The sequence below is a fragment of the Dermacentor silvarum genome, chromosome 1 (genome assembly GCF_013339745.2).
Source record: "Dermacentor silvarum isolate Dsil-2018 chromosome 1, BIME_Dsil_1.4, whole genome shotgun sequence".
Taxonomy (NCBI): domain Eukaryota; kingdom Metazoa; phylum Arthropoda; class Arachnida; order Ixodida; family Ixodidae; genus Dermacentor; species Dermacentor silvarum.
In genome coordinates this window covers 193,746,182-193,768,457 of record NC_051154.1, presented here as the reverse complement: position 1 = coordinate 193,768,457, position 22,276 = coordinate 193,746,182, and the positions used below count along the sequence as shown (strand labels likewise).

Genomic DNA, 22,276 nt, shown 5'->3' with positions numbered 1-22,276 from the left:
TATTCTGGCCCTGGTTGTTGTGCACTTGTTTTTAAAAAAAAAACTGGTTGGTACTTAATTGACTATTCTTTTCTATATTTGCAATAAGCTTAAATCCTTACAGCCAGGAAATAAGAGGGCAAGCTACCTCGCCTTGACCTCTAATGATATTTGATACTCACTCAACTTTCAATGGCCGCCAGTGACTTCACCTCAAACTTGATTGAGGTTCAGTCCTCAGCCATATTTTGCGAGTTTGAAGTTGATTCCTTGATGTCGAATCAGCTTATTTATTTGTGCTTCACACACATGTAAACATGTTCTAATGCCTGTGATAAAGGGATGTCAAAGCTAGAACACTATTGAGTTAAATACATTATTGCTTTATAGAACACCTTTTTCATACTTGAAATCATCTCCTACATGCTATATCAAGATATCTTATGGCTTAGGTGACATGTTTCTAAGGAAGTAAAGGTTTTGCATCTGAAAAAAACAAACCAAAAAAACTACATACTGCCTACTTGTTACTTGAGAGAGAGCAGGTATGAAAATATCACTTTCAGAGTTTATACACCTCCTTGAAATCCTTAAAAACCCTTGAATTTGGAGAAAGAGATTCAAGGGCCCTTAAAAGGGATGAAAATAAATGTGCTCCTTGAATTCCTTGAAAATTGGTATTGGGAGTGACTTTTGAACATTCAAAGTAACAAACTCTGCATCGGGGTGATGCCATGGGCACTGTCAGGAAACTAACCTAGATATTTTCAGAGTGTCGCTAAGCGATGCTTGTCTACAGCCACCAGTGGCCGGCTTGCTTAAATTGCCATTGCCATCGTGAAGCTAGACGAAGCCATATCAAGCGACCAAGCTCCCAGGTGGTCAAAATTAATCCTGAGCCCTCCACTACGCCATGCCTCATAATCGGAACTGGTTTTGGCATGTAAAACCCCAGAAAGAAGAAGCGACCAAGCTGTCCCACTATTTTTGTTGTTTTGCTAGTTGGTTCATACCAGCTTTTTTAATTTCTTCACTTCTGTTAAAAGTACAAATAATTTCCCCTATGGGCTTTCCTTGGTGTCATTGTCTGTTGACTTATGCTTGTTGAGACTTATGATTGTTGAATTGTGCTTGAATTTTGAGTCGAATGTTCTGTACGAACCGTGCTTTAAATGTTGCGAAACCTTGGCACCATCATTGCAAAGGTGAAGCACAACGTGCATAGTGTTCTGGCATTATTGTGAAAGGTGGTGCTACCATTCCATTCCCTCAATTTCATAGGTCTCTTCGATTTGGTTGTACTTCTGAACCAGTTCTTAAGTGGTACATAGTACTACGCAGCGGCATCGAAGTAGTGGCTGTGGATGCTTTTTTGTCGTCAGAAAATGTATACCATGAGAGAGAGCTTTGAGTTAAAGGTGTTTAATACATAACAAACCTTTACCAGCATGTTCTGACAACGATCTGGAAACAAACTTGTAACTATCCTTATGCCAGCTAACTGACTGTTGTAACAAAAGTGGGATTCATTTTTTGCGCACCATGAATCAGCTAGCACAGCACTAACTTTGTCGGTTACCATGAGCTTGCACAATGCTTGCACTTACAAAGTACCGAGTGCAGGAGAACTGTGAACTTGTGCTGAACTGCCCCTGCACGAATCAGAGTCGAGTGTTATGTAGGCAGTACATGCTGCATTGTCAAATCGAGGATAAAAATGCTTCACTCTCTGAACTAGTGCAGAGTGTAAAGCCAAAATCAAAAAGACCTCATAATTTGTATGGTGTCACAACAGGTAATGCATACTTCTGATTTATTCTTTACGGAACAAGCCGGTAAGGCACTCAAACTTATATTAAACTGCTTGCACTACAAAATGCCACTTTGGTGCAAAATTTGAGTGCCAAGCCAGCAGGTTAGCCGTAAGAGTGAAATATACTGCCACTCCTATTTGAGCGCCATCCAGGAGTACATTTGCCCGAAGGTTCAGCTATGGCAGGGATTGCTAGTTCTTTTGAAGAGGAGCTCCTGCTTTGAGCATGGGAAAAATGTCATGAAAAATTCTGTCATCAATGCTAATATTTCTCTAGAATCTAGATGTTATGTCTTCGTACATAGTACCTCATATATATATATATATATATATATCCTATATCAGCAACGACTTTCTTGCTGTTCGAGGAACATTGTTGTTGGACAGAAAATATTCATGCTTTCCTCCCCCTCTTCATACAAAGCAGTAAAAACATTTGAAACATGTTACACTGTAGTGTCATACATGTTATTCATGCCCTTTCTTTTTCAAGCCTTTCATATTTTCTATTAAAGAGGAGCTGCTGCTTTGAGCGTGGCAAAAATTGCACGCGAAGTTATGTCTTGTCTTTGTAAATAGTACCCATTATATCTCATTACATCAGCCAGGAACATTGTTCCTTACTGTTCAAGGAACAGTGTTCTTGTCTTTTCTATCTTCTTCCTGCTTCCCCCACCCCTAGTGTAGGTTAGCAAACCAGGTGCAACCTGGTTATCATTCCAGCTCCTCTTTCTCTCTTTCTCACAGCTAGCTGTTTGTGTGAGCTGCTTTCACGTGACATTTGCTTCCAGAAGCATTCAGTGTCATGTGGGAGTGTAATGCCACTTGCTAGAGCCATATGTTTGCAATTTTCAGGTTTTAGTTTAGCAGTATCTTTAGAAAATGAGTGTTTACATGCAAGTTGCAACATAGTGTTTTTAATTCTTTCTGTCCTTCTAAATTCATGTTGCTGCACCATCATTATTGCTGGAGTCAGCCACTTGGCATGGAAAATAGTAAAAAGTGATAAATGTAATAGATCACTACAAAATATGTGCCTTGGACTGCTTTTCTGTTTGCACTGCTGATATGTGACAATGAGGAATGCACTACAATAAAGCCTGCTTATGATGAATGTGAGATATTTCAAATGCTGTCAATTGTGAAGCGGTTATATCCCCTTGGAAATCTCTTGTTAAATTGCAAAGCGTTATGTGTCTATATCGTACCACAGCGACATCTGGAATACCAAATTACCAGTTTCATGCCCCTCTATGTAGTATGCTTTCCTACACGACGTAATCCTTGCCACACTGTGTCCATTGACATTGACTCTTCGGATTCATTGTATTTGTATATATTAAGGTCTACCACTACAACTATTGATTAACAGTTGCTTTTAACCCCCTTTTTAGGTGCCAATTCATTCTATCCAATAAAAATTTAGTTTCACCTCATTTATTGCATTTTCAGATTGGTGTTATCACCAATCTGCAGCTGCAGTAATACTTGTTGCTGGGCTAGTTGGTTCATACTTTAATACAGACCTGGCTTCTCAGTGCAAATCGACAAGGGGAGGAAGGGACAAGGTGAACCAACTAGCCCAGCAATGAGTATTACTTAGATGGTGCTCACTTTGTACCTTCCTCCACTTATTTTGTCGATTTGTGCTAAGTGGCCGTAGTTCCTATGGTGGATAGTACAGTATAGCTGCAGAATAGATGAAAAATTTCGGTTCTTTAGCGAGTTATGTCAGGTTTACAGAATGTAGGCTCCATGGGAAAACTCTCTACAGGAATGTCAGGTATCACCTGTACGTAAACCATTTAATGTCTTTCACACGTGAAAAGCACCTATCCAGGCCCTTGAAAGATATGTCGGATGTAAAACTTTGTGAAAAACAATGAAAGTAGGGAACCAACTACATGACAACATACTGATGCCAAGAACAAGCACTTAGCAGTCTACATTCCAACTTGTTTTACTGTAACACTTTAACATATTACTCAAACTTTCAGCACAGGTCCAATCAGAAGTGTTTCAATATGTATTCGACATTTGTTAAATTATTTTCATCAGTGCTTTTGGTTTTGATGCATTATCTTGGCATGAACAATTCTGCACGCAGCGCCTGAATGGGCTAATTATGGCACAAGCACTATAGTTAGACATGACACCTTTGTGGACCGCACAAGTTCTTGTGTCTATGACACTGTATTGTTGCAAGGGGCTTCTCAGTCCCGGGGTAGCGTTAACCCATGGCAAAGAGTTGGACGCGGTCTATCATCAAAGAGGGCCCAGCAGAGACAAGGCAACATAGAACAAAACAGACACTTGCTTACACTGTTGCATAAAGAGCAGTCAGCTCAAAAACTGCTTGAGAGTGAAGGTTCTTAGCAGATGAATGTGTTGGCTTTTGTACCCTCTCGGGAATGCACTCTCCCACATTAGAGGAAAAGAACCATTGGTCGAAGCATGGGTGCTTGGTCATGTTTTGACTTACAGTGGTCCTGCTGCTGAGCTGGCACCTCAGCTCCTGTGTCGAGCGTCACCTTTTAGAGGCATGCCTGAGCCTGCCTCTCCTACGTGCAGTGTGGTCAGCGAGTAGGTTTAACTCTCACACACTTGCCATTTGTTCATGTTTTCCACTGGAAGCACTGCTGTCAGCATTTTCTCGTCTTAAAAATGGCTTTTGTGTCTAAGTGGTAATTTTGAGGGTCACTTAGTGTTGTTTTTGGATTGGACATTCATTTCAATGGTGAATTAAAATCTATAATTTTTGAGCCATCGTCATCAAAAGAGCTTTTTGTTGGTCTAGTTGGTGTACTTATTAGGAGGAAAACAACACAAACTAACAGGACAAGGAAAGGAGACATGCACAGCATTGAATTACAACTGCCTATATTGTTTATGGCAAAGTATATAGTATGTAAAAGGAGGGTTACAGGGCAGAGGGGTGAGTTGGAGGAAGAAAAGAGCCAGGACGTCCACATGGGAGCAAGCTAACTCCTTATGTAAAGACCTGTCTAAAGGGTCCGTGAGGTATTGTCAATAAAGAAATAAATAAAATTGTAAATAGAACTATAATGTTTGGAATACGATCACATTGTTCTTAATTGTGGCAGCCGATATTATGAACCTGTCCTGGTTTAACTTAAATTTATTTCATTGCTTGGGAGCATAAACAGGTTGTTCGGTTTTGCTTTGCAGTCCTGCTGAATGAGATGGCAGCACCTAGCAGACCTGCAAAACAGTTTTCTCTGCCTACATCAAATCCAATCATCACACGACAAGATAGGTAAGTGAGAAGCAAAATAGTGTCTCCAGGTTTGGATTTTCTCGGCATTGTTAAAGATAGCTGCTAGACCGAGGGGATAGTGCTGGAAGGAACCTCGCATGGGCAGTTGAACTAGGTTTTTGGGAAATGGACTGTAATGATGTAGGTAAAACAAAACTTCCTTTTGATAGCCTGGTAAAGATATCTGTATTCGTTACCTTGTTTTAACAAAGTAATGGTGCAGTCAGCTGGTTCTTATTGCACTCTTACTCTAATCACAATGATGTGTAACCTGCTCTAGATCAGAGCTGGCAAAAGCATGCTTGTAAAGCACAATGTGCAGCCACTCGACAGAGCACTCAAAGATTGGAAGCAGAACCATGTCAGCGCTTCTGCCATGTTTAAACAATTGTGGCGAATCAACAAAAAGTGCACTCGCTGCTGCTATTGCAAAGGCAGATGCCAAGCCAATTATGGCAGCCACATGGCTGGAACTCTGCCATATCCCAGTCGTGCTCCCAGGTTGAAAGTGAGCCCAGAAAACGATGTCGAGCCAAATGCACAGTGCTACCAGCTGGATGTACCATAAAGTTTTCTTACCACGAGATGCTGCCAACTTTGGTTCCAGCCATTTTGTGCTTCATATTTCCTTCCAAATGGTGTTGGACATTAGCCTTGTAAAGGTTGTATGTTGGTCGGACACAGTCGAGTAAAGCACCAGATATCCTTCATTTCCGGCACACTGTAACACCACCAATGTACAGTGCTGAGGTCAAATGGCAGGGGATGCACCACTCCTGTCAGTCACCAGGTGCTGTTTTTTTTTTTTTTGTGCATATTGTGACTCTTTTGACAATGGTAGAACATTTACCGTGGCCTTGTTGGATCTATCGAAGGGTGAAATGATCTAGAAGACATAGCAATAACGGAGTATAAAGAACAAAGCTGTGAACTTCTTCCTGGCGTCTTCAACCATATGACATTGTAAAACACTCCCACTAGTGCACTTGCGCAATCAATATGCCAACAGCTATTGTATTTGAAGGTGCAAGGTACTGTTAGCCAGCTACAGCATTATCTTGGTGTATCTGAAAGTGGCCCGACAGTATCAACCCTAGTGACTGCAATAAAGAGGATCTTTCTCTTTTTTTTTTTAGCAAGCAACTGCTGCTTACCTTTCATAAGAGCCTGCACAATAAATTACAGCCAGGCCATGCATTTAGTGATGAGCTTCGCTCATCTGCTTGCTGCAATAATATATTTTCTTGTTTTTTGTTTTTCATGACTAGATAGGTGAAAATTTCATCCACCCACATACACACACACTCAGTGACTGACTGCCATAAAATGCCACAGCTGTGGTATGATTTTATGTGTATGAGGTGTTTTTAGCAAATAGTGGCTTTCCTTCCGTTCCCTTATGAGGATTTACTGTAAAGAGCGGTGCCTCCTCACGCTGTATGGTTGCCATCTTGTTTTCAGTCTTTGGTTTTCTAAATTCCTGCTCCATTAGTGCCCTTCCTAGTGCTGGAAGGCAGTTTCAAGAGAGAACTGGGGATATGAAGTGTGGAACCCCATTTACCTTTTATGCTCAAAGGATGAGACTTCGGTGTCCACACATTCCTGAACACCTTCTTGGCATGATGAATGACTGGCAGCTATCTATTGTCTATGTGTAATTGATACACTACTATAGTCAGTGACAACCTAAGAATGCTGTGACAAATACACTGCTGTCCAATTTGTAAAAGTATTTGTATAGGTGTGCCTGCCAATTGTGTTCGCTCATTTCTGTAACATCAAGGCAGAGGCAAACTTCTTTTCATAACTAATGTTTTGTTATGTGGAGGCACAGACAGCAGGAGCAGTGCACTTTTGTAGGCTTGGGCTTATACTCGATTATATTAGGCTGTCATAAGTATAGATCTCACAAATTGTCCAGAAAAAAAAGAAATGTGACCATCTTAGTGGAAACAGCAAGTAGTTGTCTTGATGTGCTGTAATGCAGTGATTTGGGCTTGTTGGTATGACATCGTGAGGCTTATAGCGCATGAAAAAGACAAGGACGAAGGAAGAGGTGACACACACAGGCGCTAACTTGCAACAAAATTTATTTCGAGAAAAGGACCCACACATATATACAACTTTTTCGCATACATCATCATACATGCGCCGTTTACAAAAATACCTTACACACTATTATGCAGGTAAGCTAACTCTTTGCGGGAAAGGGCAATTGATGGTTGTGAAATACAGTTATCCCCGAGCCTATCAATCATTTCTGCTTCGATAATTTCGCGAGTTAATCTTCCTCGTGCTCTTCCCAGGATGGAGCAGTCTCTGTATGCTGGAGCACACGTCGAGCGCACTCTAAGTTGGTTAAGAGGGGAATCGCAAAGACGTGCTTGTCAAGCGCGTTATGCAAGTCATGCCCTGAGCTGATGACCGACAGCTTCAATGATCAGATCCTCCGCCTTCGTGTGGCAGGTTACCCCACGCATGTCCTTATTAGCGTTGCTGAGAGTCTGCTCGTCGAAGTTATAAAAGAAAATTCTTCCAGCCTGCCTTGTGCAGATAAGAACGTAGTTGTCATCCCGTATATCCACGGCCTATCACATCGTTTAAAGAAAATAGGTCAACGTGCGAATGTTAGAGTTGTGTTTTTAGCTTCTACAAGATTGCAATGTCTGTGCAGACTAACCAGACCAGGTGTGTATGAGAAGCGCATGTGCAAAAAGAAACACCAGGACCCGTTTGTTGAATGTGCGGGAGAAATTGTTTACAACCTCCCTTTAAAGTGTGAAAAAAATTACGTGGGACAAAGTGGAAGGTGCCTCAGCGAGCGTTTAAAGGAACACCGGTATACTGTAGCAGAAAAGCGGGGTGGGTTCCTTGACACTCACTGCAGGCATTGCAAGTGGGCTGATGCCGGGGCGGATGAAGGTGACCGCTCGACATGTGCTCCAGCATACAGAGACTGCTCCATCGTGGGAAGAGCACGAGGAAGATTAACTCGCGAAATTATCGAAGCAGAAAAGATTGATAGGCTCGGGGATAACTGTATTTCACAACCATCAATTGCCCTTTCCCGCAAAGAGTTAGCTTACCTGCGTAATGGTGTGTAAGGTATTTTTGTAAATGGCGCATGTATGATAGTGTATGCGAAAAAGTTGTATATATGTGTGGGTCCTTTTCTCGAAATAAATTTTGTTGCAAGTTAGCGCCTGTGTGTGTCACCTCTTCCTTCGTCCTTGTCTTTTTCATGCGCTATAAGCCTCAACTTGTCTTGAATTTTTAATATGATGGCATCCACTTGAGATTGTTGTGGGGACAAAAGCTCTCGTTTTCTTCAGTGAGACATGGCTTTCGCAATGTTCCATGTTTAAGTGAGGACTTAGTGCAGCAATAGTTGTCCCAGGCACAACTTTAGTTCAGGTAATTTTAGTTCAGGTAATAGTAGGGGAAGTTGAGTAAAGTTTAAGTAGCATTGCTCATGTGTACATGGTCAGTCTCACTTTAAAAAGAGTTTTTGATGCTTAATGGCACTCCAGCTGATACACTTGACAGCTTTGATGGCATTTGAGCTGTTGTATTGTTTTCATACATAATAATGCCTGGTTATGTTAGGCCACATTCAAAGTGTTTGGGTTCTGAAAACTTTCCAAATACTCCTGCTTCCAGCAACATAACAAAGACAACATATTCTGTTTTGGCATGCTCATTGTCACTGCAGGCTTGCGTGTCTGAAATGGTTGTTATTGGCCATAAGTTTGTGCTTATCCAGGGATGAAACACTTGAAAGCATACTTAAATTTAATGTAGCCTCTGTATCATTCACACATGCTACTGGTCCTCTAGAATTGAGGTTGCCATGATGTTTTTATGTGTTTTTGAACCTTGCCTGCCTTGCCTCAAGCTCATACTCATAGACAACCATCTTTAAATACATTTGGGAACTTGCTAAGTTATATTAGTGTGTAAGCTGCTTGTGTATGCTACTTGCACTGCCAAAATGTAATGCGTAATGCACAGCCATGTGGTTTCCAGCTAAGGATGTTTTATTTGTGCTTTCATTCTGTGAATTACAGTGGTGGGGATTCTGAAAGCAAGTTGAAGGAGATTCTGAAGGCAGGAAATGTGCTCACCATTGGTGGCCAACAGCATCGGGTCGAGATGGCTGACCTGGAGAAGCTTGGGGATCTAGGGTCAGGCACATGTGGCCATGTGGTCAAAATGCGCCACCGGCCCACAGGCAAAGTGCTGGCTGTCAAGCAGATGCGTCGTTCAGGAAATCGTGAGGAGAACAAGCGTATCACCATGGATCTTGAGGCAAGTCCTAGGCACATTCCAGCATACTTTGCAACCCGAATTCTTACAAAGGAATTGCAGTATTTTAACTCATTCCAAATTGCACCTTTACAAATGTTCTTGTCATTGTCATCACAGGATGGCAAATGAATTCGTTTTCACTATTTTTGCATAGGTTGACAACGACGACGCTCAGCTCACATTATGAGAGCTCATTTAAAAAGATTACTTTTACATCTTAAGCTTGCTGTGTAGAGCTGCGTCACATGTTTTTAGCATTTCAAAGACCTGCATGTGTTGCAGTAGAAGTTGGCACACTGGTTAGCTGAAGTGCGAGCCACCATTCTATTTGCATTTGTTGTGGAGTCCTTGGGAAATGCTGAATAAAGTTGAACCCCACATGAATGAAATCAGCAGGGAAAGCAAAAAATTCGGTTTCGCTTGAATTTTGTTGCCAAATTAGACATCATAGATCTGTGCTCAACAAGGAAAGTTTACTGTCAAAATTTTGTTCGCCTACTGTGAGCCTTGCTTGAGGCTATCCAGAACCGCATTGCCAACAGCACAAAGTGTGCCCTATGCTTCAATGTCTACGAGCAACAGGATTTCTGCAGCGCTAAGCACGCCGTCTAGGTGTATGGAACCGCGTTGGCCATGTGGTGGGACATTGTCGCCTGTAGAGGCCGATGCGTCCCACAAAAGTGATCAACCGAGAATACAGGTGGCTTCCAGCAAATCTTTACCTGGCAACACCAAATCCTTACATGATGTCTGCTGGGTGGCACCGAAACCAGCATGCTTGAATGGGGGCTGTATTCTCAAACCATCACTTTCAGTGGCACGAGATGGCCCCAGTTCTCAATCCACGGCCGAAGGCGTAGCAGTCCATGCAGTGGCCACCATCTCGGGCACTATAAACAAGTCCACATTGGTGGGACTTCTACTTTCTTTTCTCTGCATACCACAGGCCAACTTCAATGCACACTGAACCACAGAATATGCACACACTAATTGTGCGCAAACCGTCGTCACATGTTGGTACAGGTCGATGGATGCGGCTGTGCCAATTTGATAGGGGCGATGGACAAACAAAATAGCAGCTGCAACATGTTTTCAGTTCGAGAGGTTCTTTGCAGGATGTTCCAGCCCATGGTGGTAGCATCCAGTCACTCAGAAGTGTGTACCTCTTCTTTCTTTTGCGCTTCTTTCTGTGGGAAGGAATTTACTGAGTTGGTCGTGAGATCATATAGCACGTGAAAATCGAAATACCATTGAATGGAGGTCTTAGGGAAGCACCTGAGATGCACCAGGCGGTGCAGATCTTAAGGGCACCCACTTTGATCCCTGCAGCGGCAGGGATCAAAGCTGGGACCAAGGTAGTCTCTGGGTTGGGACTACCGAGACTAGGGCATGCTGGGGAGGGATATTCATATTAAGTTTAAGGACTACCGAAATTTCAGACACCTTAGAGCGGCTGTGCAATAATTAGGGCTCCGACTGCACGACCGTGTGCTATTTTGGCCACAGAGTCGAGCAGAAATAGCGATATTTTTGTTTTGAGACGTCTTCGGCATGGGCTGGGGCCATGTCGCCAGACCGCGAAACCAAATTTACGGAAGCCTAGTCGATCTATTAGGCCCCGATGAGAATTCGGTGCATGCATTGACTGTACTTTTGTATCTGTAGCGACAGCATAATAATGGTTGAGAAAAGGGCCAGGATTTTGTAGCGACACCTTACACTCGATTCTATGCCACTTTTATCATCCACTGTTCATGGCTGGTTGATAGCATTAACACGTGTGGAGCATCTCTATATACCTCTGATGAAGTGCGAAAAGCGGGAAAAGGAATAGCATATAAGGCATTGCTAGAAAATCACGGCCACAGATGGCCAAGGGCAGGCATGTACAGTGGAATCTCGTTGATACGATCTTCACGGGAACCGGAAAATAAAACGTATCATCCGAAAATCGTATTATCTGAACATAATCATATGTAAGAAAAAGAAATGGTATATAAGAAAAAAACACATTATCCCAAAAAACGTATTTGCAGAATCGTATCGAGATTCCACTGTACATGTGGAGAAACACACAATGACAAACTTGGGCAGTATTCTTGAACGATCACGTTCAAAAGATACCTTCAATTTCCCAATATTTTGCTTGACTAGCACCGGATGCTTCGAAGGGCAGTGGCGTTTCCACACAGTGACAAGATAGTGTGCTTGGCACTGTGCCAAGAATTATGTTGCTCGTAGATGCAGATGCATTTTTGCATTTTTGCAGAATTATGTTGCTCGTAGATGCAGATGCATCGACCACTGTTACGGACACAGTATGTATTTAATTTGTGAGGTCTCACATGTGCTCTTGAGACAAAGGAACAACAACACAGTAGTGCAAACAATCAAAAGGGCATTTATTGCACCTTTCATACACTAATACACACTAGCCGAATTACAACCAATTGAACATTCACACGGGCGCGCGACAAATCAAGGAAGTCCGACTCACCGTGACCCGATAGCGAGCGAATACGTTCGCCCCATGCTATGACACCATCGCCTAGTCGTTCACGTGTACAGTCACGCGAACGGTGGCGCGCTCGAACGATCCGTGTTCGTCCATACCGGTGTCCCGCTCTAAGCCTCGCGCGACGGTTGCGCAAAGCGGGCCGGCGCACGTGCGACGCGTTCGTGCGTGTTGGCCGCCGATCCCAAGCCAAAGAGAGAGCGCCTTCCGACCTTTTTCTCCCAAGTGACCTCGCCGTTCGGTGGCGTTAGCATCGCGACACCAGCGCCATCTCTCGCAACGCGCCGCAACCACCGCCGGGCTTAGCCACGCAGAGAAGCCGGACTACAGGAGACATGCGGGGAAAACAACATCAGGGGACGCGTGAGAGTCGCGCATCCCCACAAATTATACTCGTGTGGACTCGCCGTGTCCTGTCGCAATACAAACACTGGCACACCTAATAAGTGTACTGGCAGGCCTTCAGAGCTATTTCGGACATGCCTGTGGCGATTTTGAGCCCTTAGGGGCAGTAAAATGCATGCATTCATTCATTTTTTCTTTTCGGATGTTTTCGCAGCCTCTAAGAATTCTGAAAAGTTGGGACGTTGACTTAGTTGGGACGTTGACTTTACATGCTTAACTTCTCGAAGATCGAAGTTTGTTTGAATGTCTTGAGTGTTTTCAGGTACAGCTGACAACACGGTCTTGGAATTAATGGTCTTATATTTTATATTTGCAGGTGGTTCTCCGTTGCCGGGACTGTCCACATATTGTTCAGTGTCTGGGATACTTGATTACTGAGGGTGAGGTTTGGATCTGCATGGAGCTCATGGAGACATGCCTTGACAAGCTGCTGAAGCGCCTCAGGCCGCGTGCTCTGCCCGAGGATATCCTTGGCAAGACAGCCCTTGGAGTCCTTCGCGCCCTCCACTATCTCAAGGTAGAGGAAGGGGTTAACAGACACACTTGACCTCTGTAAGCTCTTTTAGTGAAATACCAGGTGATTCAGAAATAACAGAAAACATTGGTGGCAGCACAATGCAGTTTTCACATTAATTCACAGAAACACGAGATATTGCATACAGTAAAACTTGTTAATTAGGATCTCATGGGACCGCAATAAATGTCTGAATTAACGAATAAACAACGAAAACAGCAATAAAATCAAGCTGAGCAGCATACCTTTATTTGCGGAAGTAATGCATTATGGATTGCCTTGTTGCGCAAATTCCAGCTGACATTACAATTTTTCTGAGCCCTTCGAAGTCAACAGCATGAAAGCTGTGAAAAGTGCCTAAACAAAAGGCTAAAATTAATAGCGCCTCTGTGGCCTCTCTTGAGGTTTGATGAGCTCACGATTACGCTAAACCCCCTTCATCACAGTGGTAGTAGTGTGGAGAGGCTTTAGTTTACGGCTCTGCCCACACGTCAAAACGCCCAGTTCAGCTGCGTTTACCAGAATACCGGACACGCCCGGCTCTATGACAGGACGCTCACAATGCACACTGCTTAGATTGATCTCGCTGGGGATTGACGGCCAGGTGGCTAGCGGTGAGGTTGGAGAGGCTTCACGCACTGGCAAGACCGGAAGTAGACGACATGACGTCACATCATGATGCAGAGCCAGTAAAGGTGGAGCTTAGTCCCGATCGCTCGGCGAGCAAGTAGAGTAGAAAAAGCATAGCTAAGGAGGAGGGCAACTTGTAATCGTCCGTAGATCCCTTTATATGAGACGCTTCACTTAAATTGTGGCACGGATGTTTTACTGTAGCTGTACCTTCTGCGTCTACAACATTTGTCGAAACTGTTTCAAGGACCTTTTAAAATGGAAATATTCTACCACACTAGCAGTGCTCAAATTTTGCCAGTTTTCTGTGGGATGCATGCGGTTTAACACTTAATTTAAGCTAGAAAATTTGGTGTCATGGCTTGTCAATACGCATTTGTACTGGTTAGGGCAGTGTACCATGATCACTTTTTGTCATGGTGTGGCTTATGGCACATTGTGCTGCTTAAAATTTTCCACCTGGTTGGAAAGGCAAAGATCAATGAACAATGACTCTGGCTTTGGCACGGGTGCAGTAATGTCTATGTGGATTGGCATCGGAAGTGCACAGAAGTGCAGTGGCCATAGCATAGGACGCTGCTATTGATGCTTTGCTGGCCTGACTCTATGACCTACTACCACAATCTGCGGCCAACATGCGTAGCGTTTGCCACCAGTTTCAAAAATTTAGGAGGGGTGGAATTTCATTGAAAGACAAGGAGATGAGCGGGTGTTTGGTGACTGCCGTGAGTGAAGAAAACATTTCCACTGTGGAACGTCATTGCCCAATGGCAATCGAGTGACATTAAGGACATTTAAGTTGCCTTGCAGATAAGATTGCTCGCAGTTATAAAAATCTTGGCATGAGTATCTGCCAGTCTAGAAAGTTTGAACTCCTATGGGGGCCTCATGCTTTGACAGATGAGCAAAGGTGCATCTATGTTGGATGGTGCAAAAAAATGCTGGTCAGATTAGAGGGGAGGCAGCTCAAGTTGGGTGTCTGACATTATTACAGGTGGTGAAAACAGGATTAATCAGTTTATCCTGAGAGTAAATGCCAGCTGCGTGTATGAGCTTTTTCTGATGAAGATCCACCAACAAAAGTCAAGCAGTCATGAAGTGTTGGCAAGAAAATGGTAGCAACTTTCTTCTGGAATAAATGCTCACGTCGTGACGGTTCCTTTTGAGGTACAAAGGACTGTTTCTGATATGTAAATGATGTGTAACAGAATGCCTCCCAGAAGGCTATATCAAGGTGCAAGAGCAATGGCTAAGGAAAAGTACTGAGGAGCGTCATGTTGCACAATGGCAATGTGCTTACGCACGCAGCAAACATTGCCCTTCAGCTCCTAGAGCTCACAATAGGTTAAACTTGTGACTCATCTGCTTTACTGTCCTGCCTTGGCTTTTTGCGGTTATATTTCCTGTTTCTTACAGTGAAAAACTACTTGCATGATGAGTTCTCAAGCCCTGAAGAAGCTGTCCATGCCTACGAGTGTGAGCTTGCAGTACTTTGAGAAAAATGAATGAAAAGATTGTTTTCAAAAAGGGTTTACCAGAATGAAAAAAGTGCATAGAATGTCATTATGAGCATCTTAAGAAATTGGAATGGTCTAAAAGACTGAAAATCTTCACTCTTGATGATCCCAAAACTTTTGTAGTGCTCCTCATAAGCTAAAGCTATTTAGACGGTTTATTTTGTAGGCTTGGCCATTCGTTTGAGCTATCGTAAAAACCGGAATATAAGTCGAACTTTTTTTCAAAAAACCATTGCGAAAAGTCGACCCTCGTCGTATATACCGGACATTGCGGAAAAACTAGGGAAGTCTTGCAACAATGGGCAGATGAAGTAAACAGCCGCCTTCGCCATCGTATTCAGGATGCTTTTTCAGATTTTGTTTCGAAGTGAGCGGAAGCCGACGGCAATTCACCGTCGCCTTCAAGAAAAAGGTGATTGAGTACGCAAAAGCCCACAGCAACCCGCCAGGTTGCCGTGGGCTTCGTATTGTGCGACCATCGACCCGCGTATTTGTCAGCATCTTGTCATCACGGCACGAAGCAGCATTTAAATAAATACTGTCACCATTGTGCAACTGGCTGAGTCGCATTTGTTTAAAGGTAAGGGCGTCTTTCGGTACTTTTGCCATTTAAAACGATTTTTTTCATTTTTAGAATTGGTTAGCTGGGGGGTCGACCTATAGTCCGGTTTTTACGGTAGCAACTTTTCCTACTAATCGTAGTTCAGCTGGTTATTCTATATGCAGTGTCTGGTGCAAATATTGGATTTCACCCTTGTTCCCAAATCAGCTTTCGGTTATTAAAAATATAAAGTTCAAATGCATGTACACTGTCAGTACTTAGAAACTGGGTTGCACAAATGACTAATTTGAAAAGTGTCAGTTTACCATATTTCTTATAAATAATAGCAAGAAAGATGCTGGCCTTCTGTGGAGTGTTTCTTAGGTAATTCTAAAAATAGTGCACCCAAGCATCTTTGCGTATGCAGAGCCCCACGCCCTGCTTGCGATATTTGTACAGCCAACAGTGAATTTAGGTGTGCAAAACCTAAAACTCCCTGTTATGCATTTGCTCTTGCCAAATGCAGGAAAGCCATGACCTGATCCACCGAGATGTGAAGCCGTCCAATGTTCTACTGGACAGGCAAGGTCGTGTTCGCCTTTGTGATTTTGGCATTAGCGGCCGCCTCGTGGACTCCAAGGCACGCACACGCTCTGCTGGTTGTGCAGCATACATGGCTGTGAGTTGCATTGATGGCTTCAGAAGTGTAATTGATTCTGAATCTTGTTGGAGGAAATGTGCTGACACTGCCATGCTGAATTGTCTGCTTCTTAGTTTTTTTCTTCCCGAATGCTTTTTGAATTATTCTATTCTGCAGCTGAAAACCTGTGTGAAAACTATATCAAAAGGAAACTGATGGGCTAGTTGATATGATATCGCGTATCACGTACAGTGTACCGCAAGCGGAACACACAGTGACAGAAAGACGGGGACACAGTGCTTGTACTGTACTGTACATGAAAATTATATTATTTGAAGTTTTATAGAAGTATTTTCGTTGTGCACATAATTGCTTGTATTGTGTATTTTTTTAAAAATGCGTGGGTTGCTGTAAGCGTTTAGCTACAGTGGAATCTTGATACGAATCTCACGGGGTTACGAAAAATATTCGTATTAGCTGAAATTCGTATCATCGAAACACAATTAAAACTAGCTAAATTAAGGGGGGACGCGGGGATCAGATCGCGAAAATCACAAGAAAAATCAATTTTTGAAAACCATGCGTTTCAGTATCTGCAACGTCTAATCTACGCTGTATCAAAATGGCTTGGCTGAAAACGCACTAAAAGTGGCCGAAAAAGATTAATTCGTCAGTGCGCAGGGCGAGAAAACGGCTTTAAATCGCGCACAATTACCGCAGTTCACGGAGACATACAGTGGAATCTCGATGATACGATCACGGCTAATACGAATTTCCGGATGATACAAATTTTTCTGTGGTCCCGGGAGGCCGAGCCCCGTTAGTTTGCAATGTGCTAGAGAACGGTTGTTACGAATCTATTTTCAACCCGCGTCGGTTGATACGAATAAACGCCGCCCCACCGACAGCCGCGAAAGAGAACAGCGCGCAGGCACGCGCTTTCTCCCTTTCTCTTTTGGTGCAGAGGCGCGGACGTGGCGCCGGACAGCGCGGAGGCCGCGACTGGGCACGAAGAGTTTGAAGCGCGCTTTTGTGGCTTTTGTGCTTTTCCTCCTTTTCCGCGTGCCATCGGCCGGACGGAGTGGCTGCTGTGCTTCGGGCTGCATTCTTTGTGTTTGCGCCATTTTGCCTAGTCGCAGCGAGCTATGTCTACCGAGATACGATCTCGGCTGATTCGCGCTACCGTACGCCGAGGCGTGGAAGCCTCCGTTGGCGCGTCTTCCGTGCCGATAGCATAAGGCGATTGTCTGTTTCGCTGCCGGAGTCGCATGGTGCAAGGTAGCGCGGCACGTTCAGTTGGGTGCTCCTCCGCTTCTCCCGCTAATCGCCGTATTTTTCTTGCCGTAGGAGGCTTGTGCTCCCGTATTCCGAAGAGTGCTTCGTCCAAAATTTCTTCTCCAACGAGCGACGATCCATCACTAACCAGGGAGCTCTCAGTAATCCGAATTCTGCGTGTCAGGTGAAGACGCCGGCGTGGTTTACGAAGCACACAATTGCCGTTGCCATCTTGCCTCTGTCACAGCAGCAACCAATGTAGAGACGCCTTTCAGCACGACAGCCAATCGGAGGCCCGCTTTCATCGGAGGGCCCGTGTGACTACCTATCGCAGACTCGCGCTTCTTTTGTGTTTGTGCGTTTGTTACAAGATGGCGACGGTGGACAAATTGAGAAGCGGAACGGCGAAACTTTGAGCTTTCAAATGATACCAAGATGGCGGTGCTCGGTGGCGGAAAACTTGCATAATCGAGGTTATTACTACTATATTTCTATGGGAGTTTTGCCAGGACCAGACCAATTCGTCGTAAAATGCGGGTGGGTTGTTGTATAATTGGGGGACGTACAGTGCAGTCCACCTAAAACAATACCACATATATAGATATATCGGTTATAACGATGAGTCGACATAACAGTGTCAACTTATGCATTAGGGCTATGAGAAAAAAAAACCACTTATAACGATATGTTATTCACCGCATATAGGATATAACGATCAAAATTTTGCTTCTGGGCAGTGTTTATCATGCAGAATAATTGTGAAACCTTGCTTCCGAAGTTGCCGAGGTGAAAGTTTGCCCACGCAAGTTCGTAATGGCCGCCATTACCGCGCAGCGCATTCCGCCCGTGCGCCAATTGCGAACGAAAGCCACGGAGAGCATCGCAAGTTGGCGCAGAGTGCACGAGATGACGCCAGCTGCTTCGTGTCCGCGTCACCGGCGGTCATGCGAGCGTCCAGAGAGGAGGGGGAAGAAAGCGATAAGCAAGCGGCGCCTGCGCAGCCTACGCTCTCAGCGAGCGCAAAAATGCACCGGGGAAGCAGCGGGAGGTGCACTGACGAAGCGCAAAGCTGTGTCTCTCGAGAAGAAGCTGCGAATTTTGCAAGACTCGAAGAAGTACGGGCTCGCGCAGTTGATGATATCGACGAATATGAAAACCGGGAGCACCACGATCGTGAAGGCTAGAAGCAGTGGCCATGGCAATCAACGGAAAAAGCAGACCTCGTGCGCCCGGACCAAACCCCCATGGGCTAAACCAACACGGTGGAAGCCGCTGACATTACCGAACTGTGGGAGCACGTTACTATTGACGATGAAATAAGAGGTGCTTCGATTGAGGAGTTTCCAAGTGCAGATAGTGCTGCCTCTTTCTGCGAAGAGATCTCCTACAGGGCGATCGTTGTCGCGACAGACGGCGGCGTTGTGCGACGGAGGCGACAGCAGCGGCAGTGGCGACGAGATTGACAAGGGGCCCGTCTTTGACACCAACCCCGATGTTCACCCTAAGTGTACTGTCGTCGATCAAGTCGCTCATTGATTTCATGCATGCTAAATTACAACCGCCAGTGTTCGCGGAGCAGCTGGACGCTACACCATATGGACGCGATGCACACGGCGGTTCCGAATCCGAAACTTCTACAAAAGCAAGTGCAGCTTTCTATTTCAGCGCGCCTAATGATTGAGACGCTATTTAGAGGTATAAATAAACGTTTACTTTTCACAGCCTACTTCTACAACGTCGATTTTTTATCACAAGTGGCAAATTCGGTTTCGGGGCGGCAAATAGATACTTGGCGTATTTTATTTTTTGTTTTATGGCTGTCCAGATATAGCGATGATTGGTTATACCGATTGGATTTTTCGTTCTTCTTGATATCGTTATAAGTTGACTGCTCTGTATAATCGAGGTTCCACTGTATAACAGCCAATTTTGGAAGCACTACTAAGAAAGCGGACAGTGCTGCTCAAGGTCATTTTCTCTCTGGGTGCACTTCTTAAGATATGTGGAAAGGAACAGTGGTGAGGGTGTAAAACAAGTAAACGGAGAATCTTATTTATTTTATTTTACAAGTACTGCCAGCCTTGTTACCAGGCTTTAGGCAGGATTTCCTGCATATGGTAGTATCCTTACTTGATCATTCAGTTCATGATAGGTTTGGTTATCACATCACTTATCTGCTTGCAACAAATTGGCGATGGAGAGGCTGGGCCACCCACAAAGTATATGCATTTTTGCCCATTCACGATTTGTTATGTGAATGCCGTGTTCGTTGCAGATTGATATAGGCACTTGTGAAAGAAAGCCACTGATGCAGCATATTAGGAAAAAGTTTAGCAACCAGCAAAGCAAATGGCTTTCAAGCATGCGTTTACTTTAATCTAATGCGCCCATTCTTTTCCAAGCAAATGGGTCCGCGAATTGTCTGTGCTTTACAGTTGGATTCAAAACCAAAACCGCGATCGCAGCATTGGTAGCATCTCACTGCCGAAGTCAATTTCATTGCCATCACAACACGGTGACAGAGCACGTTTTTGTGAAGGTTGCTGCGAGGTATTTTGTGCTTGACAGATGTCTGTGTGCTTGGCATCTGTGGTCAGTGAAGTGTAAATGGCAACAATGACGTGCCGCTTTCACTATGGAAGCTCATTTTGAAAGTTATATTCTTTGTTGAAGTTAGTGGCAACAGGCGCAGAGTACGACATGCTGTGGTCAGTCGACAGTGACTAGGAGCTCTCAGACAGTTATGACCATGGGCATTGCAAATAAATTTTTCTTCTCTGAAGGTAAAATCTGCTAGTCTCATCTTTTCTGATTGCAAACATGGGAGGGTTTATTTTGGTATATATATATATATATACAGGGTGTTTCAGCGAACACTTTCAAAAATTCTTAAAGATTTCCTGTGGCAGATAGCCCAATTCTAGTTAATGAGCTAGTCTACTCGAAGACGCGGACATTACTTGCACGCAAAATTGAAATGCATAATCGACCAATTAACAAAAGTTTACTAATGAAGTTTTTAACTAATTACCTGATGGCCCATATTGCAAATTACAAAGCTGTGGAGTTCGCAAGGCGGATCCACTTGGAACGAATTCTCGGGATGACACCAGTATCGAGATATTAATTCCCGAACTTTGTGGAGAAATGCATTGGCGTTACAGTTAGGCTGTTAACAAAACGTCGCTTTTTGCATTGAAGCACAAAATTAACTTAATTAACTTAACTAGCATTAACTTAATTAATGCAACACGTCAGCCAGTATTTTGATTATTCTCATGCTGTCACTATAGACAAGAATGTATGGTAAGGGCCGACGCCAAATTTGCATCTCCTGGCAACACAAACAGAGCTGAACTGCTTTCCGCTGTCACAATGACCGCGGTTTTGCAACTTTCATTCTGCGGCACTTCTCGCTTCATCATGGCACAGATAGTGAGGGCATCACAATGATCGTGGTTTTGCAACTTTCATTCTGCAGCACTTTTCGCTTCATCATGGCACAGATTGTGAGGGTTGAGCTGGCTGATGATTCTGAGCGACAGAAATTCTTAACAGGAGACAACAGTGTTCCCAAGACCATGTCAATATTTATATTATGTTAACCAAAAAACTTTGGACGCGCAGATGTGCATGGTGTACTTGCAAATATGCAGGCTTGCCAGCCCCGGCTTGCCTTGGTTTGTCCAATTGGCTTAGCCGGCAACTACTGGATAACTAGATTATAAATTCTGCAAGAAGAGTAGTGTCCTTTGGCTAGTTTTACTATTGTGGAGGCGCTGGCAATGCACGAAAAAAAAAAAAACGATAAGAACTTGCTCTTTTTGCTCATAGTGGTGTAAAGTTTTCATGCTGTCTTGCAGGGAAAGCTTATTAAATGGCTCGCTGTAGCTTCACTAAAATTTCAATAGTCCTTTTACATAAAGTAAATGGGGGCTACTGGGGGCGCTGTGATGATCTAAATTTTTTGTCTGCAATTGGTCAGAGACTGCAACTGACTGGGAAAGTTTAGTTCATTCCTAATATACTGCAGAAAAAAAAAAAGTAAACTAAATGCATCCTATGCTTCATCTCACAGGGTGGTTACGAGGAGTACACAGGCAATATCCTTGCGCAGCGGTATATAGTTCCGGGCATAACTGGCTGATTATTGGCTTCACTAACGAGTTTTATTTTTGCTCGCTACATGATACGGTACAGCGATATGTGATGTGTTAAGACCTTTGCAGATGTACATGTATACCAAAAATTACTGTGGCAGTTACCGCCAGGAACCGTAATAGCCACCCTAACCGCGATCACTTATAGAAAAATGGCAGCACCCATACAGCGCCGACCACCCGCTTCGATCCGAATTCGCGCTTTTCACTGGCTCTCTGCCCTGTCATCAAGAATCAAAGGGCAAAATTTGTCATCGCTAAGCCTCATCTCAAGCTGAGGTCAAAACATTAGGTATATTTTGTCGTAATTATTCACATCGGCTGTTTGTTTTCATGCTGCTATGACTACAGACACGGTGCCGAGCCGTAAAACTGGTTTGATTTCTAGTTAGCAGATGGGTGCCATAGCATTAGCATTGGTGATGTGTTGACAATGCAGAACACTATAAAAGCCTAATCATTCACTGCATCAATAATTTACTACCCCGCTCTAGCATGGTACGCGATGACGGTAGCAAGCAGACGCTGTGGTGCAGGTGAACATTTGTAAGGGCATTCGCCCGTACTACTTGCTAAGGAGGCTGCAAGGTAACTGCAGGGAAAGCGTACAGGTAAAGCGAAGCCCTGCTGTCACATGCATGTAAACGCAGGGTGTGGTTACGGCGTCAAAGTATTTTTTGCGTCAATCCACCAACCATGGAG

At 44.0% G+C, this 22,276-nt stretch overlaps 1 protein-coding gene across 1 annotated transcript in view; it reads left to right on the top strand.

Annotated features, from left to right (window-relative positions):
• The window catches only part of LOC119436590 (dual specificity mitogen-activated protein kinase kinase 7-like), a 42,616-nt gene that overhangs the window by 3,109 nt on the left and 17,231 nt on the right, over window positions 1–22,276 (top strand). The window contains exons 3-6 of the mRNA XM_037703478.2: window positions 4,982–5,069; window positions 9,137–9,377; window positions 12,614–12,814; window positions 16,026–16,178. Coding sequence (XP_037559406.2) covers window positions 4,982–5,069; window positions 9,137–9,377; window positions 12,614–12,814; window positions 16,026–16,178 — 683 coding nt within the window. The remainder of the gene's footprint in view (window positions 1–4,981; window positions 5,070–9,136; window positions 9,378–12,613; window positions 12,815–16,025; window positions 16,179–22,276) is intronic.